The sequence below is a fragment of the Macadamia integrifolia genome, chromosome 5 (genome assembly GCF_013358625.1).
Source record: "Macadamia integrifolia cultivar HAES 741 chromosome 5, SCU_Mint_v3, whole genome shotgun sequence".
NCBI classification, from domain to species: Eukaryota; Viridiplantae; Streptophyta; class Magnoliopsida; order Proteales; family Proteaceae; genus Macadamia; species Macadamia integrifolia.
Window position 1 is genome coordinate 16,043,573 of NC_056561.1, and position 27,637 is coordinate 16,071,209.

At 38.9% G+C, this 27,637-nt stretch overlaps 1 protein-coding gene across 1 annotated transcript in view; it reads left to right on the forward strand.

The window, feature by feature from the left end:
- Positions 1-27,637, forward strand: part of LOC122080234 (mediator of RNA polymerase II transcription subunit 25) — a 73,896-nt gene that overhangs the window by 32,518 nt on the left and 13,741 nt on the right. Inside the window, exons 4-11 of the mRNA XM_042647173.1 lie at positions 7,687-7,817; positions 13,918-14,127; positions 14,236-14,301; positions 22,373-22,583; positions 23,160-23,227; positions 23,412-24,248; positions 25,721-25,774; positions 26,157-26,185. Coding sequence (XP_042503107.1) covers positions 7,687-7,817; positions 13,918-14,127; positions 14,236-14,301; positions 22,373-22,583; positions 23,160-23,227; positions 23,412-24,248; positions 25,721-25,774; positions 26,157-26,185 — 1,606 coding nt within the window. The remainder of the gene's footprint in view (positions 1-7,686; positions 7,818-13,917; positions 14,128-14,235; positions 14,302-22,372; positions 22,584-23,159; positions 23,228-23,411; positions 24,249-25,720; positions 25,775-26,156; positions 26,186-27,637) is intronic.

Consider the following 27,637-nt stretch of genomic DNA (forward strand, 5'->3'; position numbering starts at 1 on the left):
AAAAAATGCAGGGAAGGTTGCAAATTCTGTATTTTAGTCATTGCTTACTATTAATAAAGGAGGGCTACAACCCGCGATTTTTCTCTCATTCAATATGTCTTCTTCAGTGCTGAAACTGAAAGCTTCTGTGGTGAACCAGTAGCAACCAAGGTGGTGATTCCTTGGCTGGTGGGTGGTCAATCCTGCCGTAGGCCAGTGGTTGTGAAGCCCTGGTCATATCTTCTATTCCTTTGTTCTTTTTCTTCATTCCTCTAGTCTACTGTTTTCTTCCATTACAGCAACTGTCCTTTGTATGGGGATCCTTAGAGGTAATCTAACACTCAATTAGTTGTTTGAGTCTACTCTTATTCTGTTGTTACAATTGTCTTAATTCCCATGGCTAACCATTCTTATCCTGTCAAACTTATTCTTAAGTATAGCTCCCTGCTATTCCAGCAAGGTCCTTATTTTGTTTTCAGACTTCTCTGTTTCTAGGTCGTCAAACCTTCGGATGGACCCCATCTTATTTAACCTTCATTTATCCTGAATTTGGGATCCATCTGAAGTCTGCATCTGAAGTTATCAGTTTCTCCTCTACTTTCTATTTTTCTGTTTCCTTACTTTATAATTCTCTTTCGGATTCTCTCGACTTGATTACCAGCCCCATCTCATTTCTGGATATTATTGGATTCTTTTGTTTATGGTTTGTTGTTCTAATTTTTCACACCATTGTGATACTGTTCAATGGGTTGTTGTCCATAAATCGATCCTACAGGATATTGGCCTTCATCACATTGTGGTTACGATTTATAAAAATAAATGTAATATTCAAAGCTATGAGTCATACTATGAAATTATGGGAGAGAGTAATTAAAATTCACTTGAGACAAGAAGTGAACAAACTAATAATATGGATAACCTTTTCGGTTTTATGTCAGGAAGATCAACTATAAAAGCTATTTGTTTACTTAAGAGACTTATGGAAAGATTTTAGAGAATGTAAGAAGGATCTCCATATGGTCTTTATTGACCTAGAAGAAACTTATGATAAGAGTCCCAATAATGTAGAACTAGAATCATAAGTGATCCTAATCCTAGGCAGGATCTGAAATTCTGGCTGAATAGAGAAGATGTCCTCCAATAGCCTTGGTTCTAGCTCTCAAACACTCTCTCACAGCAAACATGTAAAAGGAAAATAAGAAAAGAAAGAGAATTCGATGGAGGGTTGAGAAGGGGGAAGAAGAACTAGTGAATGGGCATCCCACCCAACTGCATCCTAAAGCACAACAACATAAGCCATCTTTTTTTTTTTTTCATTAATAAATTCATGTTCAATGTTGTAGCCCCTTACAAACTTATATAGAAGACTCAAAACTGACTCAAACACGAAAAGGAAAGGCCTAACCCAATCCTTAACTAATTGGGAAACCTAAACTGACTAGAAAACTGAAATAACAAAGGAAATAGACTCAAAACATGACTCTAACTAAACTAATGATTAAATCCTGTTTTAATACTTTTTACCCATATTTTAGGCCTATTAAAGTGGCACATTATAAAGAAAACCCATGGGATCAAATGCCAAACACATATATAACTCAACCTAAGGCTTATTTGCAATAAAATAAGCCCATTAAGTGACTTATCTACATCACCCTAGAGAGTTAATTTAGCAAGTATTAGAGAAGAGAAGTGTTTTAAGTAAATATCTGGACATAGTTAAAGATATGTATAATGGTGTGGTGTCTAGTGTAAGAACTAAGGGAGCCAATGTAGTGAATTCCCAATTACAATTGGGTTACATCAATGATCAAATTTAAGCCCATATTTGTTTGTGCTAATCATAGATGATTTGACTAGAGATATTCAAGATCTAATCCTTTGGTGTATGCTTTTTGCTGATGATATTGTTTTGGTGGATGAAACAAAAGCAAAGACAAATGTCTAGTTGGAATTATAGAGATCAACCTCAGAATCAAATGGTTTTAAGATAAGTAGAACAAAAATAGAGTATGTGCTGTGTAATTTTAGTAAATGTTGTAATTATGGGTTTTAGGGATGTTAGAATCCAAAGTGTCCTTAAGTTCTTTAGGCGGTTTTTGATCCTTGTAATATTCTAGAACATTCTCTCCATTATTATAAATGAAGAGGGCTAGTGTTAAGTTAGACATAAGTCATTATTCCTCTCAACATTGTATCAGAGCAGAGATCCAAATTCTAGCCCTAGCCCTAGCCTTCTCTTTCTTGCCTCTCTTGGAACCAATGTCTCTCCCTCTCTCTCTCCCCCCTTCTTTGTTGCCTCCCTCTCGGTGGTACTTCTCTAAACTACCAAAAATCTCTCTACTGCATTTCTTCTCCTTGGCTGGGCTCTCAGATTTCCTTTCCCTGATGATTTGAGAGACTCAATCCCCTTTTCTCACCTTATCGATTAAGGGTTTTCACCCTAGTTTAATTTTATGTGTCGGTTGTTTTCCCTGCTTCTTTTGAATTTGATGATGAGTGTTGTTCACCTACTACGTGGCCTGTACTAGCCACTTTTCCATCTTTGGTTCCCAATCTAGAGAAAATCAACTTTTTAGGGGTTTAAAAACCCTTATTGATTTTTGCGGTTTTAGGGTGTTGATGCTTTTGCTGCATGGAGTAGTTGTATTAGCTTGTTTCGGTTGTCTCTACACCCCCTTGAGTGGTAACCATGTCTGTGGGCTCAACCGCTTCCATTGGTGGTGACAACTCCGACACTCTTCCCACATTTCCGCTATCAAGCTTGATGGTACGAACTATATTTTGTGGTCACCCTCGTGTTGTATCTCCATCAAATGCCATGGTTATTATGGGTGCCTTACATGTACCACAAAGCGGCATACCACAGGTACTGATATTGATAAATGGGAGTGTGCATGTTCTCTTGTTATGGCCTTCATTGTTAACTCTATTCAGCCACAGATCGCTCATGGCTATCTCCTTGATTCCGTTGCAAAGATATAGAAGTGTGCAAGAGATTGACTCCCAGGTGGGGAATGATGCTCAACTATTCGTGATTTGAAGCATAAAGGGCTAACTCTGTCATAGTACTATAATGAGTTGCGAACTCTGTGGCATGAGTTGGACTTTTATGAGTATGTTTCCATTACTCCTATTAACTTCACTGGCTTTTAAAAATAAGAAGACAAGATTAGACTCTATAACTTCTTGGCAGGGCTGAATATGGAATATGACCAACTGCGTGTTCAAGTTTTGAGTCAATCTCCCTTTCCTACCTTGGAGCAATCTTATGTGATGATACACCTTGAGGACAACTGTCGTACTATTATGCTCCCACAGCATATGGCCGTCCCACCAAGAGATCTGCTCGTGCTTCTGGCACTCGGTCCTACAGCTTAGCACCGCAGTCTGGTGGCTTCTTTAGCAGAGCTCCAGTAAAGTGCGACTATTGTGGTGAGGAGCGTCATACCAAAGAGCACTGCTAGAAGTTTCATGGCACCCTACTGTTACATTTGGCAAAGGTTGTGGAAAGGGTCGTGGTAATTCTAGTTAGGCCAACCATACTGAGGTTGCTGACTCTGCATCTAGCATCAAACTATCCTCTTTATCATCTGATGAGCTTATTGCCTTCTGACGTCTTTTGCCGCGTATGGACCCCCTGCATCTACAACTACGACAAGTACCAATTTATGGTCATAGTACGTCTGTCCAGAATACCCCGTTGATTATTGACTCTGTGGCATCAGATCACATGATAGGTTCTCTGGATCTTTTCTCTTAGTATACTACCTCCTTTGGTAATGGTAAGGTCAGATTGGCTAACGAGACTTATTCCACTATTTTGGGAAAGGGCTCTATGAGTTGTAATCCTACCTTATCCTTTTCAACTGTTTTGCATGTTCCATCTTTTCGTACTAACTTATTTTCCATTTGTATTCTTACTTTCAGTCTTAATTGCAAAGTCACATGTTTCCCGTCTCATTGTGTTTTTTTAGGATCGGGCGACAAGGGCAACAATTGGCTTTGGTAGGATGCGTGGTGCTTTGTATGTGCTTGATGATGACTCGTCTTCTATCTCTGGTCAGGCTCAATAGACATCTTCTACATCACCTTCCATCTTTGAGTTACTACAGTGGCACTGTCGATTTGAACATCCTCCTTTGGGGACTTTAGCTAGGCTTTTTCCTTTTAAGGTTTGTAGTTCAAGTTAGTTTTTTTGTGAGGCATGTGTATTGGCCAAACAATAACTCGAATCGCTTATTCTGTTTCTTGTAATAAGTGCCACTTCTTTTTCATTGAATCATTCTGTTATTTGGGGTCCATCTTGTTATGTGTCTGTTGATGGTTTTCGGTGATTTGTCTCTTTTATTGACCGTCATTCTCGGATCACTTGAGTTTATGTGGTGCGAACCAAGGGGGAGACCTTTCATTGCTTTTAGCAGTTTCACTGTATGGTGCAGACCCTCATTGGTGCTACTATTAAGATTCTTCGAAGTGACAATGGTCGTGAAGACTTCAAAGGGTCTTTTTAGAGTTATCTTTACGCTCTTGGGATAGTCCATTAGACCAGTTGTGTCGATGCTCCGACTCAATGGTGTTGCCGAGCGGAAGAATCACCATCTCTATGAGGTAGCACACTATCTCATGTTTGAGATGCATGTTCCTTCCCAATACTGGAGTGACGTGGTTCTGACTGCTGCTTTTACTGATTGGCCGAATGCCTTTTCGGGTCCTTGACTTCTGCTCTCCTTTGGATCTTCTCCAGGGCTCTTTTGCTTTTCCTATTCCTCCCAAGATATTTGTCTATGTTTGTTATGCTCATGAGCATTGTACTCACGAGAAGTTTGATCCTTGCGTTTTTTGGTGCATTTTTCTAGGGTACTCTCCCACTTAGAAAGGCTTTTGGTGTTTTCACCTTCCTACTCGGTGTTGGTTTGTGACTATGGATGTTGTCTTTCACAAATCTGCGTTTTACTACACTACGCCACCTCTTCAGGGGGAGTCTTCTTCCTCAGTGGAAGATGTGCCTTTTTCAGGGGGAGACTGACACTTTTTCTTTGGCTCGGCCTTGTCCAGTGATGCGTGTTTATGGTCGCAGACAACATACCCAAACCACTGCACATCCAACACCTACTTTACCACGTCAATCGTCTACTGTCGAACCTGATCTAGTCTTCTTGAACCCAAGTAATTCTCTTTCACCTCTTGTTGATGTTCCAATTGTTAGTTTTGACCCTTCTCTTGAGTTTCCTATTGCTGTTCACAAAGGCTCTAGGTCTTGTACTTGATATCATTTTTCTAAAATTGTTTCTTATGACTCACTCTCTCCATCCGACAATAGTTTTGTGTCTTCTCTGTCCTCTTTGTCTATTCCTCATACTTGGCAGGAAGTAAATGTAGACTCACAATGGTAGGCATTTATAGTTGAGGAGATGTAGGCTCCAAGGAAGAATGACACATGGGATCTAGTGTGTCTTCCCTCACAAAAGAAGACAATTGGTTGTTCCCTCACAGAAGATGACAATTGGTTGTAAGTGGGTTTTTATAGTTAAGCATAAGGCTGATGGTACAATGGATCGTTACAAGGCTAGACTTGTTGTCAAGGGCTTCACTCAGAAATATGGGATTGACTACTAGGAGACGTTTGCTCCAGTGGCTAAGATGAACACAATCTGTGTTGTTAACTTAGGTTGGAACCTTCAGCAACTGGACGTGAATGCATTTCTTCATGGGGAACTTGAGGAGGAAGTGTATATGACATTCCTCTTGGGTTCACTTGCTCTAAAACCCAAGGGAATATGCGCATTATATGGGCTGAAGCAATCCCCTCGTGCTAGGTTTAGGTGTTTTCACAAGGCTATGATTGTTATTTCTCTAAAAGTAATGCTAACAACAATCTGTTCATCAAGTGATCTTGTGGAAAGATTGCCATCTTGATCATCTATGTAGATGATATTATTGTTACAAGTGATGATCTTGTAGAGATTTCTCGCCTTAAGAAATACCTAGTTGAGGAATTCAAGATTTAAGATCTAGGACAACTTCGTTATTTCCTTGGCATTGAAGTTACTAGGTCTTCTCGTGGAATCCACTTGTCTCAGCGAATGTATGTGTTGAACTTTTTGAGATAGGTATGTTAGGGTGCAAGCCAGCGAATACTCCTATATCAGCTAATGGTCACTTGGTTAGCAAGGAAGACGATTCTGTGGACAAGGTGAGATATCAGAGATTAGTTGGGCGGTTGATCTATCTTTTTCATACATGCCCCGATATAGCATATGCCGTCAACTCGGTTAGTATATGCATGATCCTTACTCAACACGCATGGAAGTTGTGTTGCGCATTCTCCATTACTTGAAATCTGCCTCAGGACCTGGCATCATTTTTTCTCCTCATGATCACCTTAGGGTTGAGGCCTTCACGGATGCTGATTAGGTAGGTTCTCTTGACGACAATAGGTCTACCACTGGTTAAGGCACCTTTGTTGGTGGTAACTTTGTTATGTGGCAAAAAGCAAGCCATTGTTACCTGGTCAAGCGTTGAAGTAGAGTTACCCATGGCATTTGTGAGCTTTTACGGCTTCATGGTCTTTTTACAAATTTGGCTGTCCCGACTACCCTTCCTATGAAGCTATTTTGTGACAACAAATCTGCCATCGGGATTGCTCACATCCCTTTCCAGCATGATCGAACCAAACACGTGGAGATCGATCAACACTTCACAAAGAGAAACTGGATATGGGTCTTATCACTATGTTTTTTGTTCCTAGTAGTGAACAACTGGCTGATGTTCTTACTGAAGGTCTTAGAAGTAAGATGTTTCATCCTATTATTTGCAAGTTGGGCATATGTGATATCTATGCACTAGTTTGAGGGGGAGTGTTGTGATAGTGGCTTTTAGAGATGATGTTAGAATCCGAACAGGTCCTTAGTTCTTTAGGGGGTTTATTGGCCCTTGTAATATTCTAGAACATTCTCTCCATTGTTGTAAATAAAGATGTCTAGTGTCAAGTTAGACACAAGCCATTATTCCTCTTAATAGTAACATAGGATTGAAAGTGAAGCGGTGAAAATTGATGATGGGGAGATATTGCTAAGTGAAAATCTTACGTAACTGGGTTCAATCATATATAAAGAAGGAGAAATAGAGGATGATGATGTTGGACACAAAATTAGAATAAGATGGATGAGGTGGAGAGGTGCGTTTGGAGTGTTGTATGATCGACATGTTTATTTAAAACTCAGAAGAAAAATTTTATGGGACAGTTATACGACCAACAATGATGTATGGACCTGAATATTGGGTAATGAAGAAACAACATATAAACAATCTTAGTGCAGCTGAAATGAGGATGCTGAGATAAATGAGTAGTAAAACTACAAAAGATAAAACAAGGAAGTGACAAATTAGAATTAATTTAGTTGGCGTAAGGTTCAGTTGAGTAGAGTATTATTTTAAGTTCATTTATGAAGGTGTTGACAGTTTCTATCAGTCATTCATTGGAATCCACATGCTGGAACTTTCTGAATTGAAAGTGTCATCTTAAACTTTGCAATTCAAAATTTTAATCTCTTTAACCCTTATGGTGCGGGCATTCTGGCATTCAAGTGGCTTGTTTTCATCTAGACTGTTTTTTTAGAGCTCATAATATGATGGAACATTCAAACATGATGTCCCCTTTGCTCCCTCTAATCTTGTTGCCTTGTTCTTCATGCAATCATGCAGGTTGTTTGGTACAACGGAGTGGCTGGACAACAGACATGGATGTTTTCTTGCAGTGGCTCTCAGCTATACCATTTTCTGGCGGTGGTTTCTCTGATGCTGCTATTAGTGAAGGGCTTTCTGAAGCTTTAACGGTTTGCATTTAAATTTACTAGTTTTTGTTTAGAGAATGAATTCAAGTTTTACCTTTTGAACCTCAAGATCCTATTCAGATTCTTTAGAACCTTGTATGTATTTAGATGAGTTTCATTTCATTTATGTTATGGTACTAGGAAGTTGATGCAAATGAAAGATCATTGTAGAAAAAAAATTAAAAAACAAGATCAGAAGAAGAATTAGAAGTCCATACTAACAAGTATGTCCTGAATTGTGATGTTGGGTCCACTAAAAGTAGTTGTTCAATTGTATTTCTATTTCTATTTCCAGCTATGCAATGTGGTAAATTTTAAGTTGTGAAATGATTTGATGAACTCCTGTATGCACCTAAAGTATGACAATTATTAAATGTTTGGGATGAGAGTTTGGTTAAAATTTTAATTACTGGATTTTTGTGTGTGGAAAAACCGAATTAGCATGTATAAGTTATTGTACAGAATAGCCTGCATGTTAAGTGTCATTAAAGTCTTGTTGGGTTTTTGAACTCTGAACTCTTATTTCTAGGTGGTTTATAATTCCAGAGCCAATTTTTTCAATCCGATGGTCACTGGGCATTTGTATTTTAAATAATTTAGATGTGTTATGTCATTTCAATTGTATATATGGATTGCTGAATCTTTAGGAAGGTTGTCATCTAGATTGTAGAATTCACACTTACGAATTGAACATATGGATTACTGAATCTTTAGGAAGGTTGTCATCTAGAATGTAGAATTCAAGCTTAGGAATTGAAGAATTAATGTTTGTCTTTGGCTGTCTAGAATTGATGGGGTCTATAATTCATATGTATTAAGGGATGAGTTAGGTTGTGTTTAAAATGGTGGGGAAGGTATTTCTGGGGACAAGTGGAATAAAACGTTGAATGGAATTTGCATTTATGCATTTGATTTCGTTTGATAAATTTTTAGTTGTTTAAGTTGGCACTTAGCAAGCTGCCTCCATAGGATTCCCTCTCCAAAGGGATCAAATACTTTTGACCAGTCAAGATGCACATTGACGAATACTTTGCAAGGTCTGATACAATATATTGGTCTCTTTGCAGCTTATGCATGGTTCTGAGAGCCGTTTGCATTAAAAGAGTTTGAAGTGCTCTATTCATTCCTAAAGATATGATCTTTTTTAATTGGTCAAATAAAATTTGGTAAGAGAAGTAAACGAGCAATTAGGAGAGAGATTATCTGTTATGCTTGAACAGTGTTTGCGTGCCAGGTCCACTGAGCAGGTCTGCCAAGTGATAGCACTTCTAATGGGGTGACTATACTCAATATGCAGTCATTCATAAGATCCTGGTTGTGCTAATGATGTTGTAAGGATGGGCCTATTGACATGGGCTGCGTAAGGTTTAGTGCTGGACATCCAACTTATTGCACCTAATGAATTTCAACTGTCAGTGGACTTGGGTTTTTTAAGGTCAAATGCCTTGATAAAAGTTCTGACAAAAAAATACTAGTAACGAACTGACATGGTACCATAGAAGATGGTTGCAGATAGCAAATAAGCTACAATATAAAGTCAAGGGCGTTTTGTCTTGCCTTTAAGGTGATGGCTAACCAAGCTGGATTCCTATCCCCTGCTTGACTGTCTTATTTGTTGGATTCTAAACTGTCATTGGTTCAGAAATGTAAGCTCAGTAAATTATGCATGGGCACACTAGCCCTAAGCCCCTAACCCCTGTAATTCAGGGGAAGAAACTTAGTGAAATCAAAGGTTTTCAGCCATACTATGATTTTCTCACAGTAACTTTGAAGTTGAAAATGCCACCATTCATATTAGAAAGTGGTTATCTGATTGACCGAATTCATTACTCTCTGATTCACACATTTCTGTTCCATTTATATATCCTTTTTCGTTATAATTTTATGATAGTTGAAGGCTTGAAGCTTGGAGTTTGCCTTTATGATCTTGTTTTCTGACATGAGTTGTTTTTTCGATGTACCAATTTCTTTCTCTTGGGAAGACTGCGCCATATACCCTATAAAGTTTTGTTAGATCTTGGTGGTAATGAAATTTGACATTATTCTTTTTTTTTTTTTTTTGGGAATGAATAAATAATTCATTACCAAAAGAGAAAGAATATACAAGGGGGGAAAAGGGGGGAGGGGGGGGAAGGCTTAAGCCAACAAGGAGAAGCCAACCCGGGGGGAACAAACAAAACCGAAACTACAAAACCCACAAAGGGAGGGGGGGACTAAACCACAAGGGACCAACAAGCCAAGGCACTAGCTATGGGAGGCAGCCATTGGGGGGGGGGAGATGAAAGAAGAAGAAAGACCCCAGGAGACAACAATGAGCCTGTTCTTTTGGGTGTCACGAATCGGGCGATGGGTGAGAGATCTAACTTTGGAGGAAACATCAAAGTAGATGGCCTTCCAAATCCCTTCCAAGGAATGGGAGTTGGTAGTCCATCTATGAATATTCCTTTCCATCCAAAGGTGGTTGATGGTGGCACAAAATGCAATTTTCCCAACTGTGTCACAAATGGTGGAGCCATTGAAGGTCATGTCTACCCATATCCATTCTCGGGGAAGGGGGAGAATGGTTCGGTCGGACGGCCAACAAGAACTTAGGACCTTTTTTCAGATGGAGGCAAATAAAGGGCAAGAGAAAATAAGATGATTAATATCTTCGGTGCCATGCCAACATATACAACAAGAGGTGGGAACCTGAATGTGACGGTAGTTAAGAAAAGACTGAGTTAGGAGATAGTAGGAGAGAGCTCGCCAGGCAGTGAAGCTATGGCGAGGGATGTGACCTTTGAACCAAGTGAGATTACGCCAAGGCAGGAGAGGGTCTTTGGAATGGGAGAAGTTCCAGGCAGAGGAAGAGGAAAACTGGCCAGAGGGGGAGGGAAGCCATTTGATGGAGTCCGGTAATCCTTGATGGCCAGGAGGGATGGGGGGGAGTGCAGCCGAGAGGTCCGGCAAAGGGGGAGAGCGAGGGGGGGAGGAGCCCAGCCTGTAGGGGAGATGATGGAGGCAACAGTGGCTGATCGGGACGAGCCTATAGTGGAAATGATTCTAAGGGAGACTAGGGGGAGGAGAATAACCGCGGGGTGCTAGGGGTCAAGCCAGAGCGAGGTGGAGGAACCATTGCCAATGGTGCAAGAGATAGCAGGGAGGGCAATGGTGCAAGAGAAATTAGACATGCACCATCCCGATTAAAATAGGTTGAAAATTTTCAAATTTTTGGAATTTTGATAGGTTAAAAAATAGTGATGTAAGTATATGAAAAGGACACTCTGTAAAGATCGGGCCAGACATCAAAAGAGCATTTCAAAATAGGAGAACATAGGAAGGATGGGTAATAGTAAAAGGATTCCCATTTGCTTCTAATTTTTGAGATACCCACTTCTCTAATTCAGTGCAAATGGAAACCCATTATACCATTTTACTTCTGATTTTCTAGTGTTTAATTATTTCTTGATATTAATGTTCTTCTGAAGTTTTTACAATACAATTCAATGAAATACCAATGTTTTTCATCAAAACTACTAGATTATTGTGATTTCAAATTCAAATTAGCTTTTTTTTTTGGATAATTAAATAAATTAATAACCAAAGGAGAGAAAGAATATACAAGGGAAAAAGGGGGGGGGGAAGACTTCAACCAAAAAGGAGAAGCTAGCCACAGGGGACAAAATAAAACAACAACAAAGCGAGGCACGAAGCCAACACCCAAGCCAAAAGGACAAAGGGATTCATAAAAAAAGGGGGGGGGACATCAAGTAGTGAGGAAGGTTCCAGGAGGCAACAATGTGTCTGTTCTTAAGGGAATTAGCGACAGGCCTATGATGGAAGGAGCGGATTTTGGAGGAAACATCAAAGAAGATGGCAGTCCAAATCTTGTCCGGGGAGCGGGATTGGGATGACCATAGTTTTTAAGGCGGTAAGGCGACGGAGGCGTTTGAGGGTCTTTCGGAGCGCCTTAGCAATAAGGTGGGCATAAAGCGTCGCCTTATCGACTAAAGCGTTCTTGTGCAATTTTTTTATAAAACCAATCTGTTTGACTCAAATCCTAGTTGAATCCTATAACTCATATGTTAAATAAATATTAAAGGTTCATATTCATACCAATGTAAGATATTCATCAAGAAAACAAATCAATAAAGTGAATAAACTAAGTTCATCTTCATCAATCATCAACCATTAACCATCAATCATCAATCATCATAACATATTAACATATAATATAAATACATAATTATGAAACAAAATTATAAATATAAAGAAAATAAGACAAAAAATACAAGTGTTTATTATACTTACCTCTATGATGCCAAAATGAGTGCCTAAGCCCTAAGGTCATCCACTATATTTCTACTCCTGTCAAAGAAGAATGAAGCTCACCGCTGCCGGAGCAAGCTCACCTTTGCAGGAGCAAAATGGTCGCCTGGATCAGTGGTTCTTCTTTGTTCCTTGATTCCTTCTCAAAGCCCTTTCTTAAAACCCTTAACAAAATCCAAACCCTGTTTGTGAATCGTGTTTTTGTTTTGTTTGTTTTGGTTATTTTTGGTGGAGTAAAGCTGATCCCATACATCTCAAGTGTTAACAAAATCATACACCTACTAATAAAAAATCTATATTTGGAATCTTCATCAAGTAATTTTAAAATATGTTTAAAAAAAAAAAAAACCATAAGGCGTCATTTCACATAAGGCGGAGCATTGCCTTACCATCTCTAGACCGCATCAGCGCCAAGGCGTTACTAAGGCGTCGCCTTACCAGCGCCTTAAAAACTATGGGGATGACCATCTTTGGATGTTACGTTCCATCCAGAGGTGATTAACAAATTAGCTTTTCATTCATAATGAAATCAACTTAAAGTTCTGAAATTTAGTTCTTCATTGCTGGGTTTAGGATTAAGCTTGTGGGTGCACTTCGTCAACCCAGTGAGTTCTTCAAACCAAGGTTTGAAATTTCGTTTCGTTTCGGTGTTTCGGTGGGTTCAGAAACTGAAATTTCATTTCGTTTCGGCCGAAATGGTGTATTTTTTTTTTCTTTTTTTGGCTGACTGTTTCGGTGGTCAAACGGCCATATTTTGACTTGAAACTTGGTGGGTAACTTATTTTAAGGTTAATAAACATGCTTAGAACATAAAAATGCAAAAATATTAGGACATGACATTGTTTTAGAGTTGCACCTTTGTTTGATAGGAACCGTCGAACTGTTCTGAAAATTTTACCTGGTTTTGGAGAAAGAACTTTACCTTTCTTAAGCTTTGAATGTGTAGATCTTTGTAGGAGTCAAATGGAAGTCAAAATGTATGATGATGTGGCTAATTAGAGGCTTGTTGGAGTGTTTTTCCTTCAAAATATGAAAATGGAACCGAAACCACCGAGACAAACGAGATAGAGTTGAAATTTTGACTGAAATACTGAAATTTCGACTGAGATATGGTATTTATAACACATGGAATGTACCGAGACAGGCAAGATACCGAAATGATACCGTTTCAACTGAAATACCGAAATTTTGGCCGAAATACCGAAATTTTGTACAAATGTTATTTCGGGCCTTATTTAGTTTCGGCCAAAAAAAAAAAAAATATACCGAAATTCCACGAAATTTCGCCAAGATTTTGAACCATGCTTCAAACCTTACTTTCTAGTTTCTACTGGTTTGTACCTGTGCTTCCCACTTTGGGAGTAAATTCTCAATCGACCAGAACTAGTGGCTTGTTTGATGAATTCCTTATACTTCTATATGACTTTAATGCTCATTGGTTTTTTTGATGTTGACTATGAGATTTTGATTGAACCAAGAAATCATTTTTACTGATTTTTGTCAGAAAATAGGGTTAAATGGTGTTGAAGATTGATTGGGGTTCTAATATGGATGTCCACAGTTAGAGGAAGCTGTGTACTTGGGTTGTGAAGGGGCAACTTGTCATAGAATTTGTTTCCCTTTTCTATTACTCATATTATTTTTTCTGAAATTTTCTGGAGTCTGTTGCTTTTTATTGGATTTATTGTTACTTAAATAACAGAAATTTTCTGGTATGTGTTTCTTTTTATTGGAGCTATTGTTATGTAATGTTGCTTAACATAGTACTTGACAATTCCTGTGTTTCTCTGTTCAGATGCTCTCCGTGACTCCCAATGGAAGCCAAACACAGAAAAATTTGGATGCACAAAGGCATTGCATTCTTGTAGCGGCTAGTAATCCCTATCCCCTGCCCACACCAGTGTATCTGTCAACAATCCAAACTATGGATCAGAGTGATAACATTGAAGTGAAAACGGAAAGTTGCCTTGCTGATGCTGAGACAGTTGCTAAATCATTCACTCAGGTGGTGCAATCTGCAATAATGTTGCTTTAGTTACTTATGGTAGTTGTGCCTCTAATATTAAAGCTGGGTTGTGCTTCCACTGTTCCTAACCCTTTCTTGTACATGCAGTTCTCTGTCTCTCTCTCTGTCATTTCTCCGAAACAGCTTCCAAAACTTAGAACAATATATAATGCGGTATGGTGACAGACTCAATTAATTAGTGAATTAGTGTTGTGCTTGTCAAATGCTGTGAACCAGTGTCTTGCTTTAATCAAAAGCTGCAACTTATTTTCTCCAATCCCCATTTTATTTCTCATTAAGCTTGTATGACCATTGAAATCCAAATTATTCTGCCAAGGGTGACAATTGCTCAGGCTGGATCAAGTTGATCTTGATAGCTTAGGACCAAACTGAGCTATCAGTTTGGTTAAAGTGGGTTTGGTTTCTTCTGGGCATAGCCAGCTCTGCAGCCGAGGACTTTGCAAGTTTGCAGGTTGGGTCATGCTCGAAAGTACCATAGTTGTCACGGGCCTCACGGCATCTAGGCATCCAACACCAACTAAGCTCGACTTGTTTATTATAGGCTGTAAAATTATGGGTTAAAGTGGGTTTGATTTCTGCTGGGCATAGCCAGCTCTGCAGCTGACTTTGCAAGTTTTCAGGTTGGTCCATGCTTGAAAGTACCATAGTTGTCACGGCACATAGGCGACCTGAGGCGTTGGAGGGCTGCCTAAGCGCTTAGGTGATAAGGTGCCTGCCTAGGTGTTGTCTAGGTGCCATAGTATTTTTTCTTATCATTTTATGTATTTAACTATAAATTATTCCATTATGTCTGATAGTCCATTAAAGCTAGTAAGTTGCACAACTGAATAAATTGACAGCCCATTACAGCAATAGCAATCAATCCATTATGCTAACAGCTAACTAATAGTTTCTTAAGTTGAATTCAAGAATGAAAAGGGTAATCAAGATCATTCCAGTGCTCTCAACATGAATATTTGTTATAACAGCAATTAAAACCAGTGAGAATGCGAAATTGCAGATTGCAAAACAGAAAATAAACTAAGAACAAGTAGACGACTTAACTTGAACAGAATTTGTACTATAGGCTTGAACAGAATTTGAAACCAAGGATATTGGAAGGCATACGATTCATCAAGAACACGGCAGTAAGGAGAGCATTATGTCCAAAAGTCTTAGAGAAATGCATACTAATAGACTTCTGGTGATTTCAAATAAATGGGATTTTTCCGCTCAGCTACCCTATTCTGTTGGGCGTGTGTCAACGCAAGAAAGCTGATGGACAATGCCATTATCGGTAAAAATTTGGAGCCCACCACACATATACTCTCCCCTTCTATTAGAGCGAATGATTTTGAGTCTAGTATCGAATTGAGTGCAAATCATCTGATAGATTTTTTTTGAAAACATCATAAACATCGCTTGTGTTTCAACAAGAAAATCCACATGGTGCGGGAGCAATCATCAACAAATGAGACGAAATTACTGTAACCAAATTTCTCAAGTCCTGAAACATCAAAATGCCCAATATGAAAGGGAATAGTCAACCGGTTACCATGTAGGATAAGAAGAACGACAATGTTTAGCAAACAAAATGGTTCACATTTTTTTTAGATGAATAAATAATTCATCACCAAGGAGAAGGATATACAAGGGAGAAGAAAAGGGGGGGGGTTGGGGGGAAAAAAGGAACATACCGTCAGAGGAGGGAGAACAAGAAGGCCTTAAGCCCATCTAACTAAGGGAAACATCAATGGGGGGATAGTAGAAGGAGGGAGACCCCAAGAGACAACAATGAGCTTGCTTCTTGGGGTGTCACAAACCTGGTGATGCTGAAGCAAACTGAATCCTTTCGAAAGAACGGGAGTTGGGAGTCCATTTATGAAGATTTTGTTCCATCCAAAGGTGGTTGATGGTAGCGCAGAAGCCTTCTGAATATGTTGCATATGCTAGAGCCTCCGAAGGTCATGTCAACCCAGATCCATTCATGAGCAAGTGGGAGAAAATGACGGCAGGAGGGCCAACAAGTGCGAAGGACCCTCTTCTAGATGGATGCAGAGAAGGGGCAGAAAAAGAAGAGGTGGTCAACATCTTCAGTGCCATTCCAACACAGACAATAAGAGGAGGGAACTTGAATGTGGCAGAAGTTGAGGAAGGACTACGTGGGTAGGCAGTAGGAGAGGGCCTGTGGTGAGGAATGTGCCCTTTGAACTAGATGATTTTACAGCAAGGGATGAAAGAGTCTTTAGGACGGATGAAGTTCTGGACTTCCGGGCAGAGGCAGAGGTGAACAAATCCGAGGGGGAGGGCAACCATTTAACTTAATCATTTAATCCTCTCTGACTAAGGGATTTTGTGGGGGGGGGAGATGACCAGAGATCAGCAAGAGGAGGAGGGGAGGCAGGAGGAGACTAACCATTTTGGGAGAGGATGGAAGCCACCCTGGCTGATTTGGTAGAACCAGAGGAGAAGATGATTCTGGTGGTGACCCGAGGAAGAAGGATGCCAGCAGGGTGCCAAAGATCCAACCAAAGGAAGGTGGAGGAGCCATTGCCAATGGAAAAAGAGATGGCAGGGAGGGCCAGATGTGTGGAGTTAAGGATGTTGCGCCAAATCCAAGAAGCATCAGGAGAGAGGGACGCCACCCAAAGGGAATCATTTTTAAGAGGAGCGGAGTAGACCCAGGAGATCCAATTACTATGATGCTTAGAGGCAATCTTCCAGACGAGCTTCAAGATGGCAGCCGAGTTGACATCTTTGATTTGCCAAAGGCCAATACCCCCTTCAGCTATGGGGTGACAAATGGTTCACATTAAATTACATGGGAATGGGAAATAGATAAAAACAAGTGTGGCAACTATATTTTCATAACATCAAAAGAGAAGTGGCCTAAACGTTGATGCCAAAGCATCACAGAATCAACGATGTTGTCATTATGCCCACACATATGACTTAGTTGTCGTAAAAAAAGGGAGGCCTAGGCTCAAGAAGGTAGAGCCCTTTGTCCTCACGTCCATTGCCATTAATCCTCTTCGTCACCACCCAATGTTGAAAAAGGCAATGAGAAGAAAAGAAGGTGACACAACAATTCGAGGATCCAGTTAAGTGGCTCATAGATTGGAGGTTAGTGTCAAAGTTTGGAACATGAAGAATAGAGTCAAGAGATGTACAAAGGTAACCTGTACACTACCTTTACCAAAGATAGAGGAAAGAGAACAATCAGCAACTTTGACCTCACCCTACCATAGCAGACAAAATATGAATCAAACGCTGAGATTCGCAGGGTCCCTATGACTATCGTCAAAGTACAGGTTCCAATACAATGGTTATTCCAAAGGCTCAAGATTCAGTATACAAGTCATGTGATCAATAGCTCCAAAATCAATGACCCAAGAAGAGAAAGTGGCTGAGGTAGAGGCCTGCATGGTTGAAGCCGAAGAATTTGACATGATGGTTGTAGAGGAGGAGCTACCTATCTGAGAAAAACTCATCAAAAAGCTGCAAGATCTTCCCTTGTGAAGGAACTATTGCCTACTTGTAGTCCAGAGGGATTCCCTATGGGTTCAGTTTCAGCCATCACAGTGTGAGCTCTAGCTCCCTCTCTTGCCACCACGTATACCGAAAGGTGCAGGTCTTGCGGGATGTCTATGAAGCTTCCAGTAGGTTTCTCGAGTGTGCCTGGGTTTGCCACAATAATCACATCGGAATCTGTCTATATCATTTCCATGATTTGGCCCTTTGCCTCTTCCTCCACTATGCCAACCCCTCTGGGAGTTGGAATGGTGCAGTTTCCATGACCATTCTTCTGGTTTCTTTAATTTGGAAATAGTACACACTTCATCTAACGATGGAAGAGGTGATCGAGCCAAGATTTTCACCTGAAGTGGTTCATATTCCGGGTTCAGCCCACCAAGGAGAATCAAAACATGCTGCTTCTCAAATGATCCATAGAATTTCACCTTACCTCAGGATTGAACAACTGGAGGTCCCTATAGTGATTAGACTTCTCCCAGAGACTAATAACTATGATAGTACTCAGAGATAGTCTTGTCTTCTTCCTTCATTGTGATAACCTTCTTGAGGAGTTTAGCCTAGTTATCCACTTGGTCAAAAGTTTTAGAGACACTATCCCAAATATCCTTCGTTGTTTCCTTTCTCAAAAACCTCCTCCTAATCTCAAGTTTCATAGAGAAAATCAACCAGGTCATAAATGTTGAGTTCTCAGTCTCCTATTTCTGATATGTTGGATCACTTGAATGAGGAGCCTTGATGGTACCCGTGATGTACATTAACTTCCCTCGACTTAGTAGAGATAGCTTCACCGAGTGAGTGCAACCCAAATAGTTAGTGATGTCCAAGTTCACAATGGATATATATGGGTGTTGGGATTTTCAAAGTACTCAGACTGGGGTTGGCATTACTCAAACCACCAGCGGAGGCTTCCATAGGTCCATTGCATGGTTCATTATCTCAGTTTAACCTTGAGTTGACACTGACTCGAACCCAGTTTCAACCGAGAAATAGCTAGTTTCGACCAATTTTGACAAATTTCAACAGTTTTGGTAGTTTCGACTAGTTTTGACCAGCCATTACATTTTGAATTTTGCCTAGGTTTTAGTCAATACTTGGGAAATTTCAGTTTTGAGCAAGGTCGAAAACGGCCTTGAATCTGAGATTTAGAACCTTGTTTCATTTTCCTCCGACATTATGTGAGAATACACTTGGATAGGTGGTTGGATACTCAAACTAGATGAGTACACACTCTACCTTGACACTCCTTCCTTGTACTAACAGAAAAAAATTCTGGCAAGTAAACAAACTAATTTAAGATTGGTTCACAAGTGATCCAATCCTAGGTAGGATCTATAGTAGATTCAATAAAAATTAGATGGTATGAACAAAACAGAAAGAAGAGAATGAAGGGAACAATGGAGTTAAGGGAATAAGTTGGGTCGAGCATCTCACTCTTCTCTAGGGCATCTCACCTATGGGCATCTCACAGTTCTCCGGCTCTTTTTTTTTTCATTCAGTCAAATTCGTGTTCAATGTTGTAGCCCCTTACAAACTTATATAAAAGACACAAAATTGACTCAAACACTAAAAAGGAAAGGCCTAACCGAATCCTTAATTAATTGGGAAACTTAAACTGACTAGGAAACTGAAATAACAAAGAAAATAGACTCAAAACAGGACTCTAACTAAACTAATGAATTAAATTCCGTTTTCATACTTTCTACTCATATTTTAGGCCTATTAAAGTGGCCAATTACAAAGAAAACCCATGGGATCAAAGGCCCAACATATACATAACCCAACACAAGGCTTATTTGCAATAAAATAATCCCATTAAATGACTTATCTGCATCAATTCGCCCTCTCTTATAATTCGTCCTCGAATTTTGCTGAGTGTGAGGGTGATTATAGCATGGTGCACGTCCCTCTTCAAGCCTTAGAAAAATTCGGGTAGCTCTTTGATAATAAAGATGTAATCTATAATGTGAGGAGCTCAATCTTTAAGATACTTTAATGGGATGATGAACTCCACATGCTCAACTTCAAGGTCTTCAGATGTATCCATGGGGTCGTCTTCTAGCACGCCCTCTACTTGCTCTTCTTCAATCATAGGCTCTTCAAGTCCTTTGTCCTTATCATTCACAGTCTCTTCAACAAGGTCGTCAGCCATTACTTCAATCCAGTTCCCTTTAGGGTCTTCCTCTTGGCTATTCACAAACATCGTAATTGTTGGAATTTTTTCAACACTAACCTTAACTTTTAACTCTGGCTCATTGGTCAGAGGTGTCTTCTCTTGTTGATCCTTTGTAATGCGTTGTGCAATAGAGGCCGATGATTCCTTCATGCTCTTGTCAATTGTGGGTGGTTTTTGGAAATCTGGTGGAGGGAACTACATTCTTCATTTATGCTTAGATAGGTATATGCCTGCCAACTCTTACTGCATCTTGTCCCAAGTTCTAGGCTCACACTTTTGAGCTTGAAGTTGCCTTCACGGACTCTCCATTGTATTCGAACATAATCACTCATCTAGGAGCAAACGTATTGAGCCGTTGCGTCTCTGTCAAGTTGTAATTGTGAAAGTACACATCTAATTCATATATCCATTGAAGGAATATGTATGAAGAAATTTTCTCACGAAATTCTTGTGGCTCCATCTTTGGTCTGGCTGGGCTCTGATACCAATTAATGTAAGATTGGTTCACAAGTGATCCAATCCTAGGTAGGATCTATAGTAAATTCAATAAAAATTAGATAATATGACAGATAGTATGAACAAAACTGAAAGAATAGAATGAAGGGAAGAATGAGGGTAGAGGTATAAGTTGGGTCAAGCATCTCACTCTTCTCTAGGGCATCTCACCCAAGCTGTCTCTCACATCATTGCATCTCACAGTTCTCCGGCACAAAAATTGTTTTTTTTTATTCAATCAAATTCGTGTTCAATGTCGTAGCCCTCTACAGACTTATATAGAAGACTCAAAACTGACTAAAACACTAAAAAGAAAAGGCCTAACCCAATCCTTAATTAATTGGGAAACATAAACTAAATAGGAAACTGAAATAACAAAGAAAATAGACTCAACACAGGACTCTAAGTCTTTAACTAAACTAATGAATTAAGTCCCGTTTTTCTACTTTCTACCCATATTTTAGGCCCATTAAAATAGCCTATTATATAGAAAATCCATGGATCACAGGCCTAACACATATTTAACCCAACCCAAGGTTTATTTGCAATAAAATAGGCCATTAAGTGACTTATCTGCATCACAAACCACTAAACTTGAAGAAACTTAATCAAGTGCACCTTTCAAGGTGTCGGTTCCTCCTGTTACAATTCATTAGACCCACATAGGATAACCAACAACTAGCACTATATTGCATCAAGCATAGCATTTCAGATGAAAGAATCAACAAAAAACAGAATGTGGTGGTACCTGGCAATGTGTGGGGGAAACAGTTGTAAACCAACAGCGCAGGCTATGTGGGTTGAAAGGTGACCCTTGGTAACTCCAACAAACCTGGTCCATCTTCAGCAGATCCTTGAGAGAGAGAGAGCTAACACTCCAGGGCTGGCGATACTCTTGTGTTTTATTCCTTGCTCATAATTCTCACTCTATAGCTTCAAATCTTCATCAATTTATCTTCTAGTTGATGGGAGAACAACTTGAAGAGGTCTTGTTACATGGTGTAGCCTCTATTGTAGCCCTCTACTCTTCTAAGGTTAAAAAAAAAAAAAAAAAGGGCAGTTTGGAGATACAAGCTCCTGGTCGACTCTCAAACCAGCTCTGATAGCAAGTTTAAAGTAATAAAAGAGAGTAGGATGAGAGAAGAGCAGAGGGGAGAAGAGGATGAGATTAATAAGAAGAAGAAAAGTTCATGCAATGCTAGGGAACATACTAACATAAGGGAACCCAGGGTGGTAAAACGGTAAAAATACAAGATAATAGCAAAGTACCTTACATACCCTTATTACATGAACTCTAACAAGAGGAGCCGAATTAGGAATGAAAATTAATGATTTATGCATAAAGTAGAATAAGAAAGATAAATAAAAGCAAAGCACCTATAATCTGACCAGATAGAACGAGAGCTTGACTGATGAAGACTGAATCCAAATCATTTTGAAAAATTTCGCAAATTTTGGAGAGTCCACGAATAATTTGGGAAACGAATATTTCATGCCCAAAAGTGAAATTCAGATGTTGTGAATAATTTTTGAATAACTCAGGAACCGAATAATTTGGCCTGAAAAATTGGAATCTTTACAAAACCTAAATAAACAATTTAATTAAATGGACCAGTTTTTTGGACCCAATTTTTTAAAGTACACTCGTCTGAATCTGATTTTTTCCCATAGTTCTATGTACCATTTTTTTCTTCATCTGAATAAACTGATAGGAAAAATAAATTAAACCCAAATTTTACTTGCCTCAAATTATTCCTGAATCTAAATTTGTGCCCTATGGCCTAAGCTGCTTAAGTGTGGTCCCTAGTGTTTTGGTTACTGTGAAGCTCAGAATGCTTGTCATGTGATTCACTACCTAATGCTGTAAGTCTGTTACATTCATGAGCAATTTTTTTTTGGCTTCTTTTGTTGTAAGTTTTTCTTCTTGATCTTTTTATTTTATGCAGCTTTCTTCTATTTTATTTGCATTCTTAATCGAATGCAAACAATTTCCGTGGTCATTAAGAGCTGGGCATGCTGCTGACTTCACTACTTTCGATGTAGGGAAAGCGTAATCCACGGGCAGCAGATCCATCTGCCGATAATATAAAAAATCCTCATTTTCTTGTTCTACTGTCAGAGAGTTTCATGGAGGCTCGTGCTGCTTTAAGTCATCCTGGAATAACAAGTTTAACATCAAATCAAAGTCCAGTAAAGATGGATGCAGCTTCAATTCCCGCAGTTTCAGGGACTCCTCCAACCTCAGTCCCTTCAGGTGGTTTCATATGTGCAATGACTTCTTATTTCATGTCTTTTCTGTGGACAGGAACTGTTTGTCACCTTAGTCATTGACTGTAGTTGAATGTTTATCCTGATCTTTTTGTTCCATTCTTTTGATTTGAGATTATGAATGGTTGGGTTTTAATGATAAAGTCACAAAATTTTTATGCTACTGCTCCTGTGAATCATGGAAAGGTATGGTTTTCAGAAAGATAAAATCATGAAGCTGGCTCTGAACTGGATTCTCTAAGCACAAATTTTGTGTTAACACTATGATAATGCACTAATTCATTGCTTCATTCACTGCACAAAAATTCAATGAAGAGGCATTTATTTCATTGAATGGGATCAGTGATACTGTCAAACATTTGTGGACTTCCTGTGTCTTTCAGAGCACATTATTATGCTGGGGCAATAATCTATAAAAGTTTGAAAACCTTGTAAACGGTGGTGTAGAATCTGCAAGTTAGGCACTGGTGGCATGCTAACAACATAATGCTAATTGCTGATGCTTTTCCAAAATTTTCCTGGGTGAATACTTGTTACCTACATCTTACTCTTCTTTTTACAGTGAATGGATCACTGATGAATCGTCAACCACTTCCGGTTGGAAATATTCCCACTGCAACTGTAAAAGTGGTAAGAGTATATCCTTGATTTTGGTTTTCACCTGAGAATGTATTTAAAAAGTATGCACCACAATCTTTAGAAGTTCATATGCACACATGCATGTGTCATCACTTCATTGGAAGAGGTCATTGTGGTTCATTGGATTTCTGAAGTTCAAATGAATCAGTGTCAAACTGATGTAGTTTTTGTTCAGGAGCCAAACACTGCAAGTTCCATGGTGCCAGGACCTGCTTTTTCACATCTGCCCTCTGTTTCTCAAGCTGCTCCAAGCTTGCAGACTTCTTCTCCCTCATCCACTTCTCAAGAGGTGATTGCAAATGGTGACAGTGTTCAGGAATTCAAACCTATGGTTACTGGCATATCGCAACCACTACGTCCTGTGGGTCCTGCTGCAGCAAATGTGAGCATTCTGAACAACCTTTCTCAAGCAAGACAGGTCATGAATTCTGCCTCTCTAACTGGTGGAAGTTCCATGGGACTTCCAACAATGGGAGGAAATCCAATGGCCATGCATATGTCAAACATGATATCCAGTGGAATGACATCATCTGCTTTACCTGCTTCTCAAAATGTTTTCTCATCTGGGCAATCGGGTATCACATCAATTACTGGATCTGGGGCATTAATGGGGACTGCACAAGTTGCACAGAATGCAGCTCTTGGTTCGTTTACTTCAGCAAATTCAAATATATCTGGAAACTCAAGCCTAGCCATTTCACAACCATTGAATAATCTTCAAGGGACTGTTAGCATGGGTCAGTCAGTGCCTGGAATGAACCAAGGAAATTCTTCAGGAACACAAATGGGACAAAGTGGAATTGGCTTGAATCAAAATATAATGAACAACATTGGTCCATCGGGTGTTTCATCTGGAGCTGGCACAATGATTCCAACTCCTGGAATGACTCCTCAAGTACAGAGTGGGATGCAACCTCTTGTTGCAACGAATAATTCTGCAGCTAACATGTCCTTGCCCCAACAGACCTCAGGCGCACAGCCACCACAATCCAAATATATAAAAGTATGGGAGGTAAGTGTCATTTTCCTTCCATGCTTTTAATCATATGATTACTTATTAAATATACTGCAAATTGCAATCTCTTGTACTCCATATGTAACCATATTTGTATCTATCCCAAATAATAATGTGCAATGGATGTAGTGTCATTTTCTTTTTCTTTTATTATTATTAGTATTATTATTTCCTTTTTTGGGTCAAGAACTTTTGATATATTTTGTTGTTTGTTTTAGTTCATTGCTATTAGAATATATGGAGTTGATCAATAAATTGACACTTATCATTTGCTACGGATTGATATGTTTTGGTTTTGACTCAACTGGTGCTTTATATGTAGGACCTCTTATGTATCCAATTCTATCCATTCATGATTCATATACACTGTTGTGGTATGTAAGGTTCAATACTATCCGATAAATTCGGAAAATCTTGACGCTTAAGAAATTCAAGCCATGTCTAAATTCCAACTCTATGTCTATGGCTGGAAGAAGAAAATGCATAGTTTTTACTTTTATAGTTTTATCTTAATCTCTATTGAGGAGAGTGATGACTTATACGGTTATACCAGATTCATCTTAGCCTTTGTGAGAAACATATATTTTAACCAGCTAGACTACCAAATGGATTAATAATAACAAATTCCGGTTGTATCTGATCGGTAAGGGAAGTGGAAACAACCATTAGGAAACATGGATGTGCTCATTAACAAATATTCCAATGCAGCAATTGTACTTCACAATATTTGTAACGGTTGCATATCTATGTGTTACATTACTTCTGGTCATTTAATATTTTAATGAATATTCTTTGAATTTTAAATATTTGATTTGTCTGTGTTCATGAATTTTATCTATTCAAATCTCCATTCTTTGGTGTATCCATACGGATTCCTAATGCAAATCTAATTTTGACCGACTAATACTTCGATGACTATAATACTTTAGTCTTTGACTTTACTCTGTTCCACTACGGTTGATACTTGGTGTATTTTTATTCCAATGGTATTCTTGGTTGGTTTCCATCTTGCTACATGGATGTATTTAATTTTGGTTATTAGTTTTTGGGGTGAAGAAATGGATATGTCTAACCTTTTCTGTGTTACTAGAATTAATTTATATGAATCATGTAATTGGCTCACAAATGCTTTAAATCTGGCTGGATATACCATGTTTTTTTAGCTTTTATTTATTTTTATTTATTTATTTATTAATTTCATTTTCTAAGTGCATCCATGTGTATCTGTGATATGTTATTGACTCACCAGTCTGCTGCATGTGCCCTTCAATTCCGATATCCAGTCCCTGGAGTACATTTAAGTTTAATTTTCTGACTTTTGTTGTGGTGGTTGTAGTTTTGTTTCTTTTGTATTCTAAGGTTCATTTCAGTTAAATTTTCATGTTGGTTAAACGGTTAATTTTCAACTTATTTTGTTTAATATGTTCTGGAAGTATTGATTTGCCAGGATAATATCTCTATCCATGCAGGGAGCACTTTCTGGACAGAGGCAAGGACAACCTGTATTTATCACTAAACTTGAAGTATGTTTTCACAGACATTATCAAGTTTATTGTATTATGAGTTGTGTTGAGAAAACTATTTCATTATATTTGCATCTGCATGGGAAATGATTTAATACTATTGATGCATGTTTGATATGGAAAATACAGCACCAGACTACTACAATTTTAGCTTTTGTTTCCATGATATACCTTTAAAACTATGAGAATATCACCTTTGAAGTCGGGTTTTGTCCTTACTGCTGATGGACTCTGATGTTCTGATTATAACCGAGATACTGATAGCTTGTTTTCATTCTTGATTTTTGCTTTACTCGAAGAAATATGAGAAAGCTCTAACGAAAAATTTTACTTTTAAATTTACTGCTCTTCTGAGACCTAATATACTCTTTTAATGTGACAGGGCTACAGGAATGCAGCAGCTTCTGAGACGTAAGTCTTTGTGGCTTTTATTTTAGGTTTTTTGTGAAAGAAAGAGAGAAATCTGTAGTTTCTTACAAGCACTTTCTAGTGATTAAATGAAGAAAACAATCCACATTGGTTTTAATTAAACCTATATTTTGAACCTGTTTAAAAAAGTCAGAAGAAAACATTCTCATTCTTGTGATTGCTGCTCTTTATTTGTGAAAGTCTCAAAAGTTGAATTGATGTAAGGCTAGATGGGAACTACCCAACCCCAGTTAGGATCCCACAAATTCAAATCTGAAATCAGACTTGAAACCAAAGTTCAGATATGACTGAAATAGGATGAAGCCTGTGGTTGGCTGCAGGAGTCTTTGATTGAGCTCAAATTTTGATCGAAAGCTCCTATCCTGGTGCTAAACAAAATCCTTAAAAGTTGGGCCTGATTGGATGGCCAGATATGGAGATATAAAGTTTGGTTAACTAATGCAGACCCTCAGGAACAGCAGCTAGGGAGCTCCAATGGCCACCAAGCTTGGGTTGAGTGTGCTTCTTGGGGGCTGGAAGGAAACCCCAAAAGGGCTTGAAGATTGGCTTGCTGGTTTGGGAGATCTGGTGTTTGTCGATCTCCCTCAAAATCCTGACAATTAGGCTGGTTGATCTTGGCTTGTGGGCTGGTCTTCGATCACCAACAATCGAAGGCTGTTGAATCTTCGATCAATGGTCAATCACACTCTTTCACATCAAACAAATAAGAAAATATAAGCAAGGAAAAAGAGAACTGATGGGGGGTTGAGAAGGGTGGAAGAAGGGTAGGGGAATGGGCATCTCACCTCTCAACAAGGTTTAAGTTCTCGCTCACCTCTCTCGCTAGCCCAAGAAAAAGAGATCTGGTGAGATCTTGCCATCTCACCGAGGTCATGTATTTTTTTCGTGTTCAACTTACTGGTTGGTCTCGGTGGGCATATGACCTTTGTAGCCCCTGAAACTTTGTATTTACCCTATTTTAGGCATTCTAAACACAATGGAAACATCAGTTTTTAAAAATCAAATTCAAAATGGTACTTTGACTTTGTACCCTATGTAAGTAGCCGGTGACTCTTCGGACCCTTCATCTAGTATGCTATATTCCTCACTCCACCTTCCACAATCACCATTCTGACACAACATAATCATAAGAATATAAAAGATATCATTTCTAATTACTATTGATGATTGATGAGTCACATACATTGGAAATTTGAAATGACATAAGCAACATAACAAGTAACATGTCATAAAGTACAAATTAGTAACAACTAACATAGATACAGTAGACAACTAGACATTTAGACTCCATCCTAGAGACCTAGACTCTTAGTACTGAAATGAGTGCCGGGCAATATCATCATGGCCTCCATATTGTTGATGCTGATGTCGAAGTATGTTTTTCTCTGATTGAATCACAAAGGCTGGCCATGTCATAGTATGACGGAAGTAATA